We start from the raw sequence: 19,489 nt of genomic DNA, 5'->3' as shown, positions 1-19,489 counted from the left end.
GAGAATATATTCAGTTATGCTTAATTGATTTGAAATCATAATTTTCCAGAAATAATTACATGTAAAAACTAATATACTGTGATTCTCTACAAATCTAACATTCCAATTTAGTTTTTTATTCATTTTTCTATAAAAAAAATCTAACCCAATTTTTTAAATAATCGACATATTAATTTTATATAAAATAAAGTGAACCACATTATTTTTTGTGCAATTAATGGTTGTTGTTTTTTTGAGATGAAAATAAAAACATAAACTGTAATATATATTATATATTAATTTGCTACATAAAATATTCAAGAAAAAATATTATAAAATTAATAATAATTCATAGCAAACTACTGTAAAAATAAATAATTTTCAGAAAATAAACAAAAAGCAATAGGTTAATATATGAACTAATTCAAAAATATGACTAAATTGTTTAAGTATATAACTTTGTAAAACTATTACTAAAGCGTTTATGGCTCACAACATTTCACTGATGCCCTGTTACACAATAAAATGATTAAATAGTTACTTAATTAGTAAAACTAGAACCCTTCGATTATAATTTTTGAAATATTTATATATATCATAAAAAAAATCCGCCTAGTCGGGCGGGTTATGATCTGGTATTTTTTAAAAATCTAAACAAAGTGATTATACCAATCGCTAATGTTAATTGTTGGCTAAAATAAAAGATATAATCTAAAATAGCAATAAATCACATTTTTATTCAAGGGGTAGTACACAAGAGATAAAATTTTCCGAAATAACCACCTTAAATATAAGTTATTATTTTTATGGGTGTTAAAAAAATATTTTATAAATTTATAATTTATTTTATAAATTTATTACGAGTTTAGTACTTCAACTAGTATATGATTTAGAATTTTGTAGGGGGTATTAAGTAAATGATCTAGGATTTGAAATATTTGTAATTACTTATTAACTAGCATTAGTTTAAAAATAATAATTTTCTATTTACCTGTTATTTTGTCATAATTATTTTTGTGCTATATAAATTGTTTGCCACAAAATAAAGAAACATTTTTAAAAATACCATTAGCTAGATACTATTTTCCATAATATCTTCAATAAAAAAATATTCTTAACATTTAGATTTATAATTTAGTGATTTTTCATATTAAATTTTATAAATAATTTTAAATAGTTTATAAATGATTTATGAGTGTCAGTTTAGTTTTTTTGTGCATCACAAATTAAATACATTTATAAAAATAATTTACTTAAAGGTAAATTAGTAAAATTAGAATTACCGATAAAATAATTTAAAAGACAATTGTTGTATAACAGTTTTTATATTAGAGTTTCGTTTAAAATAAAAATAAATAGAGTGACCTAAAACAAATAATTCAGCAAATTAGCGTCTCGAGGTAGAAGTCTCGCGCTTTCGATTCCGGGTGAGCCAGATTGCTCCTCATTTCGTCCGTCGTCATTTTCAGGTTCCATTCCACACCCTAATATCTCCCTTTCTTCCACGTTTGATTTGACGCCTAACCTATTCGTTTCTTATCGGCGATTTCACTCCTGAACCCTAATTTCTTCCCACGCAGAAGCTATTTTCCTCTATGAGCTTCGTTTGAGGCATATTTGATTGATCGTATAACCTTGTTCGTCTCGTTTTACATCGGATTGATAGCTGTTCTCCGCAGTTTCGTGAAGTTACATTTCGATTAGTCCCAAGTTTGATTTTATTTTTCTGGATTTCTCGTTCTAATAGTCAATTTCTGAGTTGCTGATGTCTGTTGTAATTTTGTGATGCTACTTAGTTCAATTTATTGTAGAGAGAGGTTCGTTAATAGGTTTAGAAGTTCGTCATCTAGAATGATTATTGTGTTTGGTATTTTATACTTGATTTTTCGTAATATGGTGTTTGCTTGTGTGCTCTATCTTGTTCTCGTATCCTAATATTTTTTTTCTTTTTTAATTTTGTTTTCTTTACCAGCTACTAGATACTATAAATCTCTTTTGGCGGGGCCCTGCGTTGTGAAAACTATAGAGGAAGATGTTTGGATCATCTAATCGTAAGTAATTATGATCTTACCCTTGTTTTATTTGTATATATTTTATGTTTTTTTTTCTTGTAAAAGAAAATTGACCTTGTGAAATATTGTGATATTATAGCTTTTGGACAGTCATCTAGTAGCAGCAGCCCATTTGGTTCCCAATCTTTGTTTGGTCAGACCAGCAACACAAGTAGTAATAATCCCTTTGCTCCAGCAGCAGCAACACCGTTTGGCACATCTTCTTCACCTTTTGCTCCACAGACAGGGAGTTCAATCTTTGGTGGCACTTCAACCGGTGTGTTTGGTGCACCTCAAGCCTCTTCTCCATTTGGCTCTACCACTACTTTTGGAGCTTCTTCGTCACCAGCATTTGGGAGTTCTACTCCCACCTTTGGAGCTTCCCCAGCAGCTTCACCTTTTGGTGGTGGTAAGTACCTTACATGTCACTTTACCTCCTTGATTTACTGCTTTTTCTAGATAAGAATTTTTTTGTATATACGCATGCCTGAGGAGGTGGTCTTTTGCTTTCTAGATTGGTAGGTTTAAGAATTAGACTTGTTTAGTGGTTTCGATATTTCCAAGCATTTTCTTTGTTTCAGTACACACTATCTTAGTTTTGTGGTGTGTATAATGTTTTCACTACCAGGTTATATATTCTTGAACCGTTCTTTAAACGTTCACTTTTTGGGTGCTCTGTCTACTGTTTTTTTTAGATATTGTCCCTCGATTTAGTTCTTGTTTATCTTTCTTTAGCACACGGTCTCGTTAGTCGTTAATCCATGTTTTCAGTTGTACATTTCCCTTTCCTTTTCGGGACCACGTTAATTTATTTGTTCTTCTTTCAGGGTCTTCTGGTTTTGGGCAGGGATTTTCAACGCCTCAGTCAAATCCTTTTGGAAGCACAGCGCAGCAATCTCAACCTGCATTTGGAAACAGCACTTTTGGTTCATCCACACCTTTTGGTGCCACAAGCACGCCTGCCTTCGGTGCATCGAGCACGCCTGCCTTCGGGGCTACAAGCACACCCTCGTTTGGTGCATCGAGCACGCCTGCTTTTGGTGCCACAAGCACGCCTGCCTTCGGCACCTCTAACCAGCCTGCTTTTGGCGCCACAAGCACACCTGCATTTGGAGCTTCACCGACTCCAGCCTTTGGTAGCACTGGAAACACGTTTGGGAACACTGGCTTTGGTTCTGGAGGTGCTTTTGGAGCTTCTAGCACCCCTGCTTTTGGTGCTTCAAGCACTCCTGCTTTTGGTGCATCAAACACTCCTGCTTTTGGTGCAGCAGCCTCTCCTGCCTTTGGTGCATCAAGTTCTCCTGCCTTTGGAGCATCCAGTACTCCTACTTTTGGTGCATCAAATACCTCATCGTTTAGTTTTGGCTCCTCCCCAGCTTTTGGCCAGTCCACATCAGCATTTGGCAGCAGCGCATTTGGCTCTACGCCATCTCCATTTGGAGCCCAAGGTTCGCTCTTTAGCATGTCCAAACTAATTGTTGTGTTAGTCATTTGGATAAAGGATGAAGAAATATGTTTCATGATTTGTTTTGCAGGTGCGCAGCCACAGGCTTCAACCCCAACATTTGGGAGTTCTGGTTTTGGTCAATCACCTTTTGGTGGCCAACAACAAGGGGGCAGTCGAGCCGTGCCTTATGCACCGACCGTTGAGGCAGATACAGCCAGTGGTACGCCTGCTGGAAAGTTGGAATCTATTTCTGCCATGCCGGCATACAAAGATAAAAGCCATGAGGAGCTAAGGTGGGAAGACTACCAGCGCGGAGATAAAGGTACAAATCACACTTGATCAAACAAATCTGGTATTACATCTGCTTAACGCTATTTTCTTGTACTTTTTCTAACTATGGATTCTCTACATTTTCAATTTTCAGGTGGACCACGTCCTGCTGGTCAGTCTCCTGGAAATACCGGATTTGGTGTTTCAGCTGCTCAGCCAAATCCTTTTGCTCCATCACCGGCGTTTGGTCAGACGCCAGCAAATCCAGCAAACCCTTTTGCGACTTCAACATCTACCAACCCTTTTGCCTCTCAAACCCCAACAATTGCCAGTTCGGGTTTTGGAGCGGCTACTTCAACTTTTGGTTCCTCGCCCTTTGGTGTAACATCTTCATCCAATCTTTTTGGGACAACGTCATCAACTGCCACTTCCGCTTTTGGAACAACCTCCGCTTTTGGAACAACGACCTCATCACCGTTATTTGGTTCGTCAAGCACTCCTGGATTTGGTTCTTCTCCATCAATATTTGGTTCAGCTCCAGGACAGGGGGCAACCTCAGCATTTGGCAACACTCAGTCATCTACTCTTTTCAGCTCAAACCCCTCGATGGGACAGACTGGTTCTGCATTTGGACAGACTGGTTCTGCTTTTGGACAGTTCGGACAGAATAGTACTCCTGCATTCGGCCAAACTAACATGTTCAATAAGCCTTCGACTGGATTTGGCAACCTATTTTCAAGTTCGTCAACATTAACCACGTCTAGCAGCTCTCCATTTGGACAAACCACGGTGAACTTTTGTTTTTGCATTCGTTTATATGCTCAAGCACTTAGTTTTTTTTTTCATTTCCTTTGGTGATGCCTGTTCTCTTCTAGTTAGTAATTTTTTACTTCATTGAGGTCCGCTCCTAGAATTCCCTTTTGATCCAGTTTGGGCCTTCTAATCTTGCTTTATTTCTGTAGCCTGCTGGTGTGACACCTTTTCAATCATCTCAGCCAGGTCAAGCATCAAATGGTTTTGGTTTCAACAACTTCGGTCAAACACAAGCAGGTACCTCTGACGACCAAGTCACTGACGTTATCCTCTTATTATAGATGCTAAGTTTTTTTTATTCATGTTCTAAAGCTAATGCAACTGCGAATGCTGGTGGACTGGGATTTTTTGGTCAAGGCAACTTTGGGCAAACGTATGATTTTTCTGACTTCAGTCCTTGCAGGACTTCTGTTTTCGTTTTGTAGAAGTTTTGTTATGCTCTATTTGAGCTTCAACTTGTTTTTGTTTTATAGGCCTGCTCCGCCGAGCTCTGTTGTTTTGCAACCGGTTGTTGTTACAAATCCATTTGGAACTCTTCCTGCTATGCCTCAGATTTCAATAAATCAAAGCGGAAACTCATCGTCGATTCAATATGGAATCTCCAGCTTACCTGTAAGCCTACTCTTCCTTCTGCAACACCCACACCGTTCCTTTTTCTTTTTAACTCTTTCCTGAATATAACCAAATAGCATATTCTCATCTTCATACCCATAACATATCTCCGTTCAGTTCTCCTTGTTCATCGTAAAGTTTTCTATTTGTCCGATTGTTTCTTTATCCTGTCAGGTGGTTGACAAACCTGTTCCTGTTAGAGTATCATCTCTTCTGACTTCTCGACACCTTTTACAAAGGCGGGTGAGGTTGCCTGCGAGAAAGTACCGTCCTGGCGACAATGGTCCAAAGGCATGCTTCTGTCCTGTGAAATAATACTCGCCATATCTTACTCAAATCTTAATTTTTGTTGCTGAGGTTCGTTCTACATGTTTAAATGTTGAAATGGTCTTTGTAGGTTCCATTCTTCATTGATGACGAGGATACCCCCTCAAGTACACCAAAGGCGGATGCTCTATTCATTCCAAGGGAGAACCCTAGAGCTCTAGTTATACGCCCAGCTCAACAGTGGTCTTCAAGAGGCAAATCATCATCAGTTCCAAAGGACCGTCCGACTGCTCCAGTACATGAAAATGGTAAGCTTCCTTTTCTCTATTCCGTTGCTTATTGCATAGCTTTAAGGGTCTGCTTTTAAGTTTTCAATAGAGAGAAAAGCTTTTTGAGACTCTTCTTCAGTTTATTCGCATAGAGTTCAAATCTTAGACGAATACTTTTCAGTTGGAACTTTAATTTCTACTCCTTTGCACTCTCATCCATCACAAGAGCACTTTTTTCTTGTTAATGCGTTGTTAATCGATAAAGATACTGACTGGCTCTTTTGACAATTATATCCTTAAATTTCAGGGAAGAGTCCAGACATAGCTACTACTGATGCAGTAAACCATGACAGTGAGTATATATGCATATGTAAAAAAAAAAGGGTGTCAATTACATTTTACCATCTTTGGGACCATTCTCTGACTGACTTGTGGAACACTATTCACAGAAAATGGTAACGGAAATCTCGCTTCTGGTGAAGAAAGAACTCATCCATCTGCCAATGGAAATCAGAAATCAAACGGCACAACAAGCACAGATCTCGCTGGGGAGAAAGACCGTCCCTACAGAACACTAGGAGGCGGACACAGAGCCGCCGGAGAAGCAGCAACAGACATTGAGGCGATAATGCCGAAGCTCCGTCAATCCGATTATTTCACCGAGCCACGAATCCCAGAACTAGCGGCTAAAGAAAGAGCAGATCCTGGTTACTGCAGTCGGGTGAAAGACTTTGTGGTGGGGCGCCACGGTTACGGGAGCATAAAGTTCATGGGAGAAACCGATGTTCGTGGACTCGACTTGGAATCTCTGGTTCAGTTCAATAACCGGGAAGTGATTGTATACCTAGACGAAAGCCAGAAACCAGCGGTTGGGGAAGGGTTGAACAAACCGGCTGAGGTAACGTTGCTGAATATAAAATGTGTTGATAAGAAGACAGGGAAACAGTTTACAGAAGGAGAGAGAGTTGAAAAGTATAAAACGATGCTTAAGAGGAAAGCTGAGGCCCAAGGAGCTGAGTTTGTGTCGTTTGATCCCGTGAAAGGCGAGTGGAAGTTTCGCGTTGATCATTTTAGTTCCTATAAGCTCGACGATGATGAAGCTTAGGGGTCTCATCTCAGTGTATGTTGTACGTTTCTATACCCTTTCTTTTCATACAGCTTTTGTTGTTACCTTATAACTCTCTTTGTTTTTGTTTTGTTGAAATTGTGTATGGTATCTGTTACTATATGTAAAACGGTTTTTGTTATCTGTTACATATTCAAATAGCTTGTTATTCTAGTTGATATATTGTCATTTTACATAATGTGAAATCATGATCATTTGTTTGCATGTTTTTAGCATATAGTACGAGAAACTTGCAAATAATGATGAGCTATTTTATCTCTCTGTTGTATTCTGAGTACAAATAAACAACAGAACAATCAGTTTTTGCATTTAATTATAAAATAATTAGTATGAAAATATAAAGAAAGTGTAACTCGTAAGGCAAAATGATCAGTCAGTTGCTAGTGTAAGACTTAGCAGAGGAAACAGAGGGGCTAGTGACGTCACGCTCTCCGTGGTTGCCGCCGAAATTGCCTTTTCCGGTCAACATCTTTATCGCTATCTGAGCTACCTCCGCAAACCACTCTTCTTCCGGCAACGTACTGTTTCATCACACCATTACATTAGTTATATAACTAATCATCTTAATCACGAGTTTATGTTACAAAACATATTTAATACGTACGTGTAAGGATCGAGTCCAGTGGCTGAAACAGCTTCGATGGCACGAGCTATAATGTTCTTGATAACTTGGTGAAGGTTTCTCGACAAGTACCTTCCCTGTGAGGCAAAGATCATTACAAACTCCATGTCTAGATAAAACTGCTGAAGACCAAGCGGACCCAACGGTTTCTCTCCCGTCTCCATCTCTTCCCAAAAGCTCTGGTCATCGGAGATCCAAAGAATCACCGTCTCCGTCAGTCTCATCAGCAATATCGTCGCGAACCTCTCTCTCCCAACGAACATATCGCTCACGATCGTCGATATCCTCGTCAGCTTCGCGAACAGTTCTTGAAAGATCGGCGAAGGGAACCACTCCGGCTCTTCGGCGGTTTCGTCCATGAGAATGTATATCTCAGAGCTGAGACGTACTTCTCCTTCTTCCGTGAAGATGAGTTCGAGAGCATGCTGTCTACAGAAGCTGTCTCTTAACCTATCAACTGATCTTTGAAGCTTTTTCTTCCATTCTCTTTGCTCTGGCCTGTTCTGTCTATCGGAGGAAGCTCCTCTGCGTGGAGTGGTGGACTGGCTCGTACCTCCTTGTGGTAAGATTCTTGAAGCAGAACGTGGGATGAGCTCGTCTGCTAAGAGAAGTGCATTGACTAACAAGGCTGTTTGTTGAGACTCGGTTTCAGCTATTCTAACTATTCTATGTACTGGATTCTCTTCGTTTTCGGCTGAACCGGGTAATGCGTTAATGAGGAGGTCTACGTATGCGTTAAACACTTGCAATACACCGTCTAGTGCGATACCGTCAAGCTGTAAGGCTTCATCTAGTGGTCCAGCATCCTCCAGAAACTCCTAAAATACATACACACAGACAATAAGTTAACCTTATAGCAACAAGTAGGCCGTGGATTTTGAACCGTACCAAACAGACGAACTGAAATTTCGGTTTGTTATTTCGGTTTGTTTGGTTAGATTCCGCGGATCTAGAAAATGGTTTTCGGTTTGGCAATCAGTTACTTTGGTTTTCTTCTTTAGAAAAATAAAAATTTATAGCTAAACTATAACAAAAAAAAAACAAACAAACCGAAATAACTGAACTAACCAAATTTAATCAAAATTAGGCTAAATTATCTAAATTTGTTTTCAAAAGTAAACCAAAATGTAACCAAAATCAAAAGCTTCGGTAAGATTTTCAAAAACCGAATACTGAACTAAAATTTACTTCAGGTAAATTCGGGAAGATTTATCTTGAACCGAACTACCCGAACTAACCAAACCCATGTGCCTAGCAACAAGAAAGATGAAGATAGTGTCTAGAGGTAATGTTAAGTACCTGAACCATGGAGTTGAACCTTTGAGCGCTTATAGAGAGCTTAAGATGAGGTGCAGTGGGAGTAGTAGAAGAGGCGCGTGACCCTGTTGGTGTATAAGCCAGTGACCAATCATCAGAAGCAGCTAAAGCTGCGCTGCTCTGTTCAATCCTCTTGAGGTTACCAGTCAGTGCTTGCTCCACGCCTGGCCTAAAGTGTTTCAGCAATACAGGAGAAAGAGCTAAACCGCGAGACTCCAACGAAGAGCAGTGAGAAGCACAGAGCTGGATGCACTCTGCGGTTACCCTCAAGCTTCCAGCAGCAGCAGATGAAGCCAGAGTATGTCTCTTGAGCAAAAGAGCGAAAGACTCTGCTTGTTTAACCGCCCACGTCACAAGCTCTGACGAGTAGGATGGATCCTCTCCGACAACTGCTAGAGAGTCGCTTGCAGCTTGAGCGATCGTCGAGAAAACAAGCTGAGAGAGAGCAGCGGCGAAGGCCACACCGTAGGAAGTGTTGGAGCCTCTTAGGCTCTGGATGTTGGCTTGTAGCCTCCTCTCGTAGGACTTGAGAAGCAGCGTGTGAGCGCGAGAGCCGTCGCCGAGTTTCTTGAGAGCCAAGACAGCTGATCTAAGCTCACCTGCTCTTGTGGAAGGTTGGCCTATAGCTTCAGCCAACTGATCAGCCAGCTCTTGTCTCTTTGCTTTGATCTCATTGTTCAGAGAGAGAAGAGTGCTGGGGCTGAGGGTTCGTTGCTCCTGTGCTTCCATCGCCACGCGCCGCCCTTCTTCCAAAGCAGCCATTGATTCATCAACTCTCTTCTCGGCTAAGAGGACTTCAAGCCGGTCGAAGAACTCAACGACCCAAGTCTCTATCTTCGAGAGCTGTTTGTTATCCATGTTGTATAGGTCTTGGTCGGTTAATTCATCAGCGTCATCGGCACATAAGGAGCTAATGTGAACGCCATCAGCTAAGCCGTGAACGAGAGCTGCTTGAGCAGAGAGAAGGTTTCTCATTGATAGAAGCTGTCCTTCAAGTGCTGATATCTCCTTAGATGTCCTGAAAAAAAAATCAAGAACTAATTGTAACGTAACTAGCAAGCAACAAGAACTATGCATATCATGTAACAAAACGTTATGACTAACGAACCGTATAAAGGCAGCATAGTTAGCGTAGACGCTCTTGCGCATCTCTTCTGCAGAGGCTTTCTTCAGTTCAACGAGGTAAGAAGTCAAATGTTTCGTCTCCTGCAAGCAACACAAAACAATCATCAATATAAACTACCATTTGGATTTTGGAGGGCTGAGCTAACCACAGATTCAGACACAAACTGAACAATTACATGTCATAAAACATTAAGTTAGCATCAGAAACATCTCTCACCACCAAAGTGAATTTACATTAACTAATATGGACTCGATCGTGTTAATTGTATATTAGGTCATAACAATTAGACATGATCCCACCTAATGAGAATCATTTAGCTTGTGGTGCAAGAAACAGACAAAAACAAAACAAAAAACCTTTTCGTTCATATGCTGGCATTTGGAGGTGACATAAGCCTCGGGATCAAAAGTGGAGCCCTTGAAAACCTTGAGACGATCACTAAGTGTCAGGTTGGCTTCGAGTTCTGCGGAGTCGCCGATGCTCGACGACATTGATCCTCTTGCTCTCGCTTCCATTTTCTGAAACCTAATCAAAAACACAGAACCAGAAGGATTGAAAAACACAAGAAGATTGGCGTTGAGGAGAATGATATGTTTGTTGTTAGGGTTGCGAAGGAGAAGGAGGCAAATTTGGATCCAGGAGACGTGAGTCCATTGACTCGGAAAGCGCGTAGGGCTCACCGCGATGCGTTATCGCTTCCACGTCCTTGGCATTAAACATAATGAATGGTTTGGCCGGAGTTACGTAAGAATATGCTTATTATTTGGATCCGTATGTGTTATTTTATTTTATTTTTCCTTCTTTTATGCAAATCAGTTGTTGATTAGATTTAAAACTTTTGCAATTATTCCAAACTTTTACCAGTTTGATTTTCAATTGTTTTAGAGAAATATATTAAAAGTATTAATTAACTTTATTAGTATAGATTAATAATCTCAGTAAGTTGACTGATATCATCATCATTAGTATCATCATATCTTTTGTTAAAAATCATTAATTAGTATCATCATCAATAGGATTATAGTAAGTGTCAGTTGATTGATTGGTTTTTTCTTTTTGACATCTTGTAAGTTGATTCCTTACGAGCTGGAAAGTTTAGGAAAAAAGAAAAACAAAATTGCAAGATAGCAAATATAATTTATCGGTTTGTTGAAGTATCGAAATTGGTTTACTAGGATATAAAATATGAATGTATCCAAAACCTAATAATAAGCAAAACATTATATTCGTACTTCTTGTCTGACGTAAGCACATTGGATTTCTCATACACAAATCAAAACTTTGTTGCTTTAAGACAATTTCTATTGTCGTGGTTTAAGTGGTTTAGTCCGGTTTGATTATTGCTCACTTTTTCGTTTGTCGGCAAGAAAAGGTAATTAATAATTATTAGTACAGTATAAAAATAAATATAGTAATAATTGTCTCTGGTTTAACTCCATTTATACTAAACCATGAATGTTTGCTTCTATGTTTAGTTGTCTGAATATTTAACTTCCTTTTTAATCCCTCAAAGAGTATATTCTCTCTAATTAAAAAAGGAAAGTAGCTGATCATCTTCTTACCATATCGATAAAATCACCAGAAAGTTAAAGATAAGCCGACTGTAAAAAACGCCACGTGGCTCCATTAAAAAGACTATATTTCTCATTCTTCACCTCCGTCACATGTTCTTTCTCCTACCTCACACGCACTCCGCTCTTTGTTCTTGAGAGACGATCTCGATTTGATCTGTGTGTTTGACTTTTTTTTTTTACATTTGGGGATCAATGGGTGTTGATTACTACAACGTCCTGAAGGTGAGTAGAAACGCTAACGACGACGATCTCAAGAAGTCTTACCGGAGACTCGCCATGAAGTACCACCCGGACAAGAACCCCACGACAAGCAAGAAAGAAGCGGAGGCCAAGTTCAAGCAGATCTCCGAAGCTTACGACGTCCTCTGCGATCCACGAAGACGTCAGATCTACGATCAGCACGGAGAAGAAGGGCTAAAATCCTCCGATTCACCTTCCGCGCCGGAGACGGTGGCGAAGCAGAGGAGTTACTCATCGCGTCGCGGCGACGACAACTCAGAGTTTCGGTATTATCCGCGCGATGCCGAAGATATCTTCGCGGAGTTCTTCGCGAACAAGAAAACGCCGCCGCCGCCGGCGAACAAGAAAACGCCGCCGCCGCCGGCGAACAAAAAGACGCCGCCTCCGCCGGCTAACAAAAAGACGCCGCCTCCGCCGGCGAACAAAAAGACGCCGCCGCCTCCGGCGAACAAAAAGACGCCGCCGCCTCCGGCGGACAAAAAGACGCCGCCGCCGCCGCCGGAGAATAGGAAGGCGCCGGATATAGAGAACAGGTTGCTTTGCACGCTTGAGGAGCTGTACAAAGGCGGGAAGAAGAAGATGCGAATCTCTCGCCTTGTTCCTGATGAGTTTGGGTTAGTTTATAATACTCTCTGATTGAATCTTAAGTGTGTTCTAAAAATCGGTTAAGGCGGGTAAATTAGGTTCGGTTTAGGCGGGTAAATTAGTTTCTAAACGAAACGATTATGTGGAACAACATGAGTTTTAGTTCTTGTCCTTTTTTCTGATGATGTCTTTTTACGTTACAGGAAACCAAAGACAGTGCAAGAGATTTTGAAAATAGACATTAAACCAGGTTGGAAGAAAGGAACAAAGATCACGTTCCCTGAGAAAGGCAACCAAGAGCCCGGTGTCACTCCCGCTGATCTCACATTCGTCGTAGACGAGAAGCCTCATCCGGTTTACACGAGAGACGGTAACGATCTGGTTTTCGAGAAGAAAGTCTCTTTGGTAGATGCGCTAACCGGAGTCACCGTTAGCTTAACGACTCTTGACGGGAGGAAACTGACGATTCCGGTTCTGGATATTGTTAAACCGGGTCAGGAGATTGTGATCCCGAACGAAGGAATGCCTACTAAAGAGCCTTCGAAAAGAGGAGCCTTGAGAGTCAGGTTCGAGGTCTTGTTCCCGTCGAGGCTTACGTTAGAGCAGAAGAGTGACCTTAAGAGAGTGCTTGGTGGGGTCTGAAGAGCTGAATGTTTAGTTTTCATCTCAAAGTAAGCTATTATCATCAGTGTACATATATTTGATTATCTTTTTTTTTTTTTTAACTTTGTGTTATGAGAAAATTCTGAATAAATGAGGTTGTTCCACTGTGGGTATCAGACATTTTAATAATGGCTGTCACGGACAGAATATATCCTACTTTTTAAGTAGAACTTTGGCTATTTGATTCTGTGTGTTAATGGTGAAAGAGAAAGATATGTATTAACTGAGTTTAACAGTGAAGTTATGTCTATGTGTGTGTTTTCTTTACCCTATTATTCAGCTCATGAGAATACTGAACGCTATTGCATCATGCGTGTGACAGAGGAGATCTTGAATTGACAAGAATATTGTTAGGGCTCGATCAAAGTCTAGATACAGCTCTTAATACCAACGGTTTATTACCTCTGCACCTGGCTGTTCTCAGAGGCTCGGTTGTACTCCTGGAGGAGTTCCTAAACAAGGCTCCATTATATTTCTTGTCTAACACGCCATCAAAAGAGACGGTCTTTCATCTCGCTGCAAGAAACAAAAACAAGGATGCCTTTCTTTTCATGGCAGAGCGTTTGGGCAGTAACGGCCAGACTCTTTTGCAGCAAACAGATGAAAATGGTTACACTGTCTTACATACTGCTGCATCCGTGGCTTGTGGTGCCCCGGTAAGTAGTTTTCTTTGTCGCTATACTTTCATAAAACCAAAGCACTTGTAGGTTAGGGATCATCCCACATTACCTTTAAGCAGTAACAATTAATAGCACAGCACACTTCAAGAAAATGTATACTCCCTCTAGTTTTTAGTAGATGATGTTTTGATTTTTTTTTTTCAAATTCATATTTTCAATGTAAAATTCATTGATTTTATGCTATATGATGTTTTATATTCTATATTTGTTTTATTGGTTGAATCATGGTTAGTTAATAGTTAATGATGTCTTTGTTTAAAAAATATGTATATTTTAAATAAAAAGAAACCGAGAGAGTATATGATTCAGTCTTGCTTCGGTTGATTGTTTGTTTGGTTCTTTGTCATCTCACATATGCCTACTAAATACATTGCAGTTTATTCGATACATTGTTGGTAAGAAGATAGTAGATATCAGCAACAAAAACAAGATGGGTTTTGCAGCTTATCACCTTCTCCCACATGATGCTCAAGACTTTGAGTTGTTATCAAGCTGGCTAAGGTTTGACACCGAGACTTCAGACGAGCTGGATTTTGATGAAGTTGAAATATGCTTAGACCCCTCTAGTCCACGGAAACCATTATGTCCATTCTTGAAATCAGAGATCCGCGAAAACTCTGATGAGGACGAGGTACTCCAGTTGCTGAAGCTAATCGGAGTAAACACATCAGAGATAGCAGAGAGAAAGAAACGCAAGGAACGCGAAGTTGAAAAAGGTCGTGAGAACTTGGAATATGACATGTATATAGAAGCATTACAAAATGAAAGAAACACGATTACTATAGTGGCAGTTTTAATTGCTTCAGTTGCTTATGCCGGTGGGATAAACCCTCCAGGTGGCGTCTACCATGACATGCCATGGAGAGGAAAATCCTTATTGGGTACAACGAAAGCGTTTTAAATCTTTGCGATATGCAACAACATCGCACTCTTCACTTCCTTGGCCATCGTTATTCTTCTCGTTAGCATCATACCTTATAAGAGGAAACCCTTGAAGGGGTTACGGATGGCCACGCATAGGATGATGTGGGTTTTTGTAGGATTAATGGCCACGGCTTGTGTTGCAGCATCTTGGGTGACCATACCTCATTACCATGGAACACAATGGTTGTTTCCTGCCATTGTCGTGGTTGCTGGTGGAGCTTTGGCTGTATCGTTCATTGGTTTAGTAAAAAGTAAAAAAGAATTACATAATATATGTCGTAAATTACATATATGCGGTTAGATAGATGGGCTTAGGTAAAATAAAATAAAATAATTTATATTTTAATTAAATAGATAAGTTAGGTAGAATTGTCCACAAATAGGATAAAAACAATGAGTTTAACATTAATAACAACACAGTAACAGTCACATATGTATATATCAATACTATTAAAGTTGAAGTATAACCAATTGATAAAAATCATGTCCAATTGAAAATATAGTGCATCTGAATAATTATATAGATATATTATGTAACTTCTATAATAAAACAGTTTTTTAACTTCCACATTTGTCCAAAACTATCGGATCCTTACGTAACACCTAGCGTAATACACGGGTATAGATATTAGGTGAATTTTTTTTTTTTCTGATCCATCAAGATAAATTCAGTTCCAATAAATATTCTTACTAATAAAATAATTGTATAACTACTTCTAAAATACACGTACATTTTATAAAGTCACCCATTAATTTCAAAATATTAGTGATTGACTACTTTCCATATTACAAACTGTAACTATCTTAGGAAGTCTAATAGATAAAAGTTATATCATTAATAGGAATGAACTATGGTTTAATTAATGTTATTTTAATAAATATTATTTTCACTATACAAATTAATAGGAATGAACTATGGTTTAATTAATGTTTTTTAAACACGGTCTAGATGTTGAATTTGATTACTTTTAGGTGATTGAGTTATTAGATTGACCATGATTAACCATGTAAGTAATTTAATTTAAAGGGCGAATATATTTGTTTGACTCTATAGAATAATATAATACAATTTAGATTCTGATCCACTTTTCAAGAGGAGATACACTTTTTGTTTTACATATTTTTAGAATTTTTTTTTTATATTTGTATATTTTGATTCATATTTATGTTTTTCTTTGTAATCATATTTGTGTAAAATATTTTCCTTAAATGATTAGTAAAATGTTTTAATTTTATTAAAATAGGTGGACTAAACCCATATCAATAGGTCATTTTCTAATTTAATAAAATAGATTATAAATATATCAATACTAAGAAAGTAATGTTTAAAAGTTTAGTAATTTTTTAAATTTATATTATCTATATTTCATTTCACATAAAAAGTTAGAGTTGTGATATATAATAAAAATAAAATAATATTAAACTTTTCTAAGAAAAAAAAGACGCTTTTTGATTATAAAAGAATATTGATTGATGTAAAGAATAAGCTTGCTTAATAATTAATAATTACACAATAATTTGGCATAATAAGTGAATTAAATTTATAAAACAGTTTTTAAAAATTTAGTGTATTAAATGAAATTAATATACTTACAATATATATTAACATAATATATTAAAAATTAATTTTTCATATTTATAAAAGATTTTGTTCGGTCTTCGGGGCGGTTTGGGGCGGGTTGAATTTGATATTGGTTTTCAGATATAACACTTTAAGAACTATTTAAGTTTAAATAACATGTCTAATAGAGTATGAGACTTTGATTTTTATGTCGATTATGAATCGTTTTTTTGTATGAATATTTTTAATTAATTATGTTAGGTAATTATTAAAAAAATATAAAATGTTGAATAAATTAGAAATAAAGTTTTAAAATATTTTTTGAAATACATATAGCACAAGTGTATAGTTATACAATTCGAGACATTTAATATTTTTTTTAACAAATAACCAATTGATAGCAGTTTGGTCCAGAAATTATTTTTTAAAAAACTAACTATTTTGTAACTGTTTATATTAAATGACTAACCAGGTTCGTTGTCTATAATATCAGTTATATTTCTTCATCAACAACAAAGTTCAATTCATTGATTTAGCTTTTAGACCTGATCAAAAACGCGTCCATGGTGATGGATTATCTGGCGATTATACATTCTATGGTGGTTTACTGTATTGATTTGTCATAATCGGACAAGAAATCAAAAAATTTAAAGTAATTGATTTTTTGGGTATTGACGAAAAAAACTGACTTTTTGAATTTTGAAAAGTTTAAATCAGATGTTTTGTAATGGATTACAAGTTTAAGGTATAAAAAACAAGTAAAATGTAAAAATTGATCAGTTAGGAAAATACGGTGGCCATTGAAATGTTGCAGAGAAATCTAAAATATTTTTGGGGAAGATGAAAACAATTACAAGAATGCCACTCAAAAAAAGAAAAGAAACAATACACACTCCATAATTTTATCTGTCGAATAAAAATGTGTAAAATGGGCCAAGCTTCTAGCAGGCCACAACAATATATATTAATAAACCTCTTTCTTAACTTAATATATAACTACATTTATCTGAAACTTAAAAATAATATCGTAATAAATTTTAAATGTTTCTGAATATATATTCTATTCAAACAGAAATATATATTAAACCCCCTGATGGAAATATATTTCTTAAGTTTATTTACCATGAAATAATATAAATTATTTTTTCGTACCAACCAATTATGCAGGTTTTTTGTGGATTTTCTTTTATTATGTTTTACAACATATTTAAATAACTCGGATCATCATAAAATTATAATAAATCATCGATAACAAAAATACACTAAACTAAATCAAAACAATTAGTTTCGTTAATAGATCCATAAACCACAAAATTATATCATATTTTTTTACTATAAAAATTAAAAATCTAGCTTTCTAATTAGAATACAAAACAATTCTAATAATATAGCTAAAAATAAATAAAAATATCAAAATTTATATATTGATTCAACTAATGGTTCAACTGGTTGTCAAATTCTAGATTTTAGCGGGTTTTCATGGGGTTTACCGGATTATTAGTTATTGACTTTTCTGAAAACTCAAACCGAAACACCGGGTTTACCAGTTCAACCGCGGGTCTGGATCGAGTTTCAAAACACTGGATATAAATCTATAGTTATATAACATCATAAGTTCAATTCATTTATCAAAATATCTTACTAATAATTTTTTTTAAATGCATACACAAATATAATTGTAAAAAACACAAATATAAAATTGAATTTTTAAAAATAACTAAAAACAAAAAATATATCCGCTCTTTGAATATCGGGTCAAAATCTAGTCTATTATATTAAAATAGAAGTTAGAACTTTACTTCCTGTGTAATTTTTTTAACTAGACCTTTCTTAAAAATTATGTTTCATTTATTTCTTAAATACATTTCTCAATCATTAATGAATCAATTAATAATATATCAGTCGAACATCATAACAACTATATCCTATAAACCCGTTCGTTTTGTGAAAACATATTAACATCAATAATAATCACCTAATATATACATACAAATTAAACGATACAAGTATAGCATTAAAGAATTCATAATCCGTCATCATGAGTGAACTCCTAGCGATGCAAAAACTTTGTAACATATCTGAACTTTAGACGTTGACGTGCTCTCTGATCCATACTCCCTCTGTTTCATTATAAATGTCGTTTTAGACTTGTGCACACGGATTAAAAAAGCATTTAATTTTGTATATTTTCAATATAAAAACATTATTACCGATACAATTCAACCAATAGAAAAATAGAATGGAGAATAAAGTTAATAAATTTTGCATTGAAACTCTAAAACGACACTTATTTTGCAACGAAAAAAATTCTCTAAAACGACACTTAATATGAAACGGAGGGAGTAGTTTTTTTTTTTGTAACTTGAACTGATCCATAGTTCATCACCTTAAAAAAATATTATAACAGAAATATTGAATCACCTAATAAATACATACAAAACCATTATTAATGAATCACCTTAAATATTTAAAAATCTGTCATCTTAAAATGAACTCCTTCCGGACCTATGGTGCCACGATCCTCTAACACTTAAGAATTGTGATCTCTAATTTGAATCCATTGTTCATCATAAATGAATGAGGATACAAGTTTTTTTCTAGTAAATGTAGTATGAACTTTTGTTTTTTATATGTTTATCTTGACATTGAAGTGTTATATTTCTTAAGGAAACAATCATTTTTTCTCTTCTTTTCGGCATCAACAATATTGATCATAAATTCATATTAGTTTATTTAAGAGAACCGATAGGATTTAAGCCACCAATTTTGAAAAACAAAATCTGTTACAATATAAGAATATACCTAAACAAAACGATTTACATGCCACAAAATATTGATATTGTTTGTACATCAGTAATAAAATCCTCATATTGTATCTTATATATATTCTAAGAAAAAATGTATTTATAATAAAAGTTTAAAAAATAAATATAATAATATTATCAAAAACTATAATATGATGTATAGTTATATATAGAGTACATGATTCATAAAAGTAATCTATTATATTTTTTTATGAACGATCAAGTAAATTAGTTATTATAACATTTTATAATTAGTACTATTTCATTTATTTTATGTAACTGAAAATCTTCACTTTGCATCTCCTCTATCATAAATATGTCCATAAAAATAAATATTTAATATATACAATAAGATAAATTATTAAATATATAAATAAAAGCATATCAAATCCAAAACTATGAAAAATTGTTTTTAGTAGCGCATATATATATATATATATATATATATATTTTTAAATTATACAGAGGTATCCTGGCCCCACAGAAGTGGTCCAGACTAGTCACGTGTTGCCACATGCCGGTCCTCTGTCCCTAGCGATGCCGAAATGTTAATTCCCTA

At 36.2% G+C, this 19,489-nt stretch overlaps 4 protein-coding genes across 5 annotated transcripts; 3 read left to right on the top strand and 1 right to left on the bottom strand.

Annotated features, from left to right (window-relative positions):
* The first annotated feature begins 1,317 nt into the window (after positions 1-1,317).
* Positions 1,318-6,987, top strand: LOC130498786 (nuclear pore complex protein NUP98A). Of its 2 annotated transcripts, none has more exons than XM_056992383.1 (13): positions 1,318-1,448; positions 1,952-2,030; positions 2,131-2,436; positions 2,858-3,478; positions 3,566-3,799; positions 3,902-4,536; positions 4,710-4,797; positions 4,873-4,933; positions 5,034-5,172; positions 5,347-5,463; positions 5,570-5,747; positions 6,016-6,060; positions 6,158-6,987. In XM_056992383.1, the coding sequence occupies exons 2-13, from the start codon at positions 2,012-2,014 to the stop codon at positions 6,811-6,813; spliced, it is 3,099 nt and encodes a 1,032-aa protein (XP_056848363.1). In that variant the 5' UTR covers positions 1,318-1,448; positions 1,952-2,011; the 3' UTR covers positions 6,814-6,987. The 2 variants fall into 2 exon arrangements, with proteins under 2 accessions (XP_056848363.1, XP_056848362.1); XM_056992382.1 differs by having other exon boundaries at positions 2,131-2,439.
* A 93-nt stretch (positions 6,988-7,080) lies between these two features.
* Positions 7,081-10,649, bottom strand: LOC130498787 (exocyst complex component EXO84A). Its single transcript, XM_056992384.1, has 5 exons — positions 10,256-10,649; positions 9,882-9,979; positions 8,756-9,791; positions 7,439-8,274; positions 7,081-7,355 (listed from the first exon to the last, which is right to left on the bottom strand). The coding sequence occupies exons 1-5, from the start codon at positions 10,412-10,414 to the stop codon at positions 7,208-7,210; spliced, it is 2,277 nt and encodes a 758-aa protein (XP_056848364.1). The 5' UTR covers positions 10,415-10,649; the 3' UTR covers positions 7,081-7,207.
* Positions 10,650-11,404: 755 nt separating this feature from the next.
* LOC130499156 (uncharacterized) lies at positions 11,405-13,065 on the top strand. The gene is made up of 2 exons (XM_056993102.1): positions 11,405-12,327; positions 12,502-13,065. Exons 1-2 carry the CDS (start codon positions 11,666-11,668, stop codon positions 12,938-12,940), a joined length of 1,101 nt encoding a protein of 366 aa, XP_056849082.1. The 5' UTR covers positions 11,405-11,665; the 3' UTR covers positions 12,941-13,065.
* A 218-nt stretch (positions 13,066-13,283) lies between these two features.
* LOC108805671 (uncharacterized) lies at positions 13,284-14,843 on the top strand. Its single transcript, XM_018577606.2, has 2 exons — positions 13,284-13,617; positions 14,018-14,843. Exons 1-2 carry the CDS (start codon positions 13,513-13,515, stop codon positions 14,540-14,542), a joined length of 630 nt encoding a protein of 209 aa, XP_018433108.1. The 5' UTR covers positions 13,284-13,512; the 3' UTR covers positions 14,543-14,843.
* The last annotated feature ends 4,646 nt before the right edge of the window (positions 14,844-19,489 follow it).

Source organism: Raphanus sativus, chromosome 8 (genome assembly GCF_000801105.2).
Source record: "Raphanus sativus cultivar WK10039 chromosome 8, ASM80110v3, whole genome shotgun sequence".
Classification (NCBI taxonomy): Eukaryota; Viridiplantae; Streptophyta; class Magnoliopsida; order Brassicales; family Brassicaceae; genus Raphanus; species Raphanus sativus.
The sequence above is the reverse complement of the archived record's forward strand: the minus strand, read 5'-3'. Positions and strand labels throughout refer to the sequence as shown.

What these genes read in the sequence shown, in the direction of transcription:
- LOC130498786 (XM_056992382.1), top strand. An exon ending in AGCTTCACCTTTTGGTGGTG is followed by an intron (nt 2,440 to 2,857) that starts GTAAGTACCTTA and finishes TTCTTCTTTCAG; the next exon opens with GGTCTTCTGGTTTTGGGCAG. An exon ending in ATGGAATCTCCAGCTTACCT is followed by an intron (nt 5,173 to 5,346) that starts GTAAGCCTACTC and finishes TTATCCTGTCAG; the next exon opens with GTGGTTGACAAACCTGTTCC.
- LOC130498787 (XM_056992384.1), bottom strand. Translation starts at nt 10,414, where the DNA reads ATGGAAGCGAGAGCAAGAGGATCAATGTCGTCGAGCATCGGCGACTCC. An exon ending in AACTATGCTGCCTTTATACG is followed by an intron (nt 9,792 to 9,881) that starts GTTCGTTAGTCA and finishes TTTTTTTTTCAG; the next exon opens with GACATCTAAGGAGATATCAG. An exon ending in GGTTCAACTCCATGGTTCAG is followed by an intron (nt 8,275 to 8,755) that starts GTACTTAACATT and finishes TATGTATTTTAG; the next exon opens with GAGTTTCTGGAGGATGCTGG.
- LOC130499156 (XM_056993102.1), top strand. Translation starts at nt 11,666, where the DNA reads ATGGGTGTTGATTACTACAACGTCCTGAAGGTGAGTAGAAACGCTAAC. An exon ending in CTTGTTCCTGATGAGTTTGG is followed by an intron (nt 12,328 to 12,501) that starts GTTAGTTTATAA and finishes TTTACGTTACAG; the next exon opens with GAAACCAAAGACAGTGCAAG.
- LOC108805671 (XM_018577606.2), top strand. Translation starts at nt 13,513, where the DNA reads ATGGCAGAGCGTTTGGGCAGTAACGGCCAGACTCTTTTGCAGCAAACA. An exon ending in CCGTGGCTTGTGGTGCCCCG is followed by an intron (nt 13,618 to 14,017) that starts GTAAGTAGTTTT and finishes AATACATTGCAG; the next exon opens with TTTATTCGATACATTGTTGG.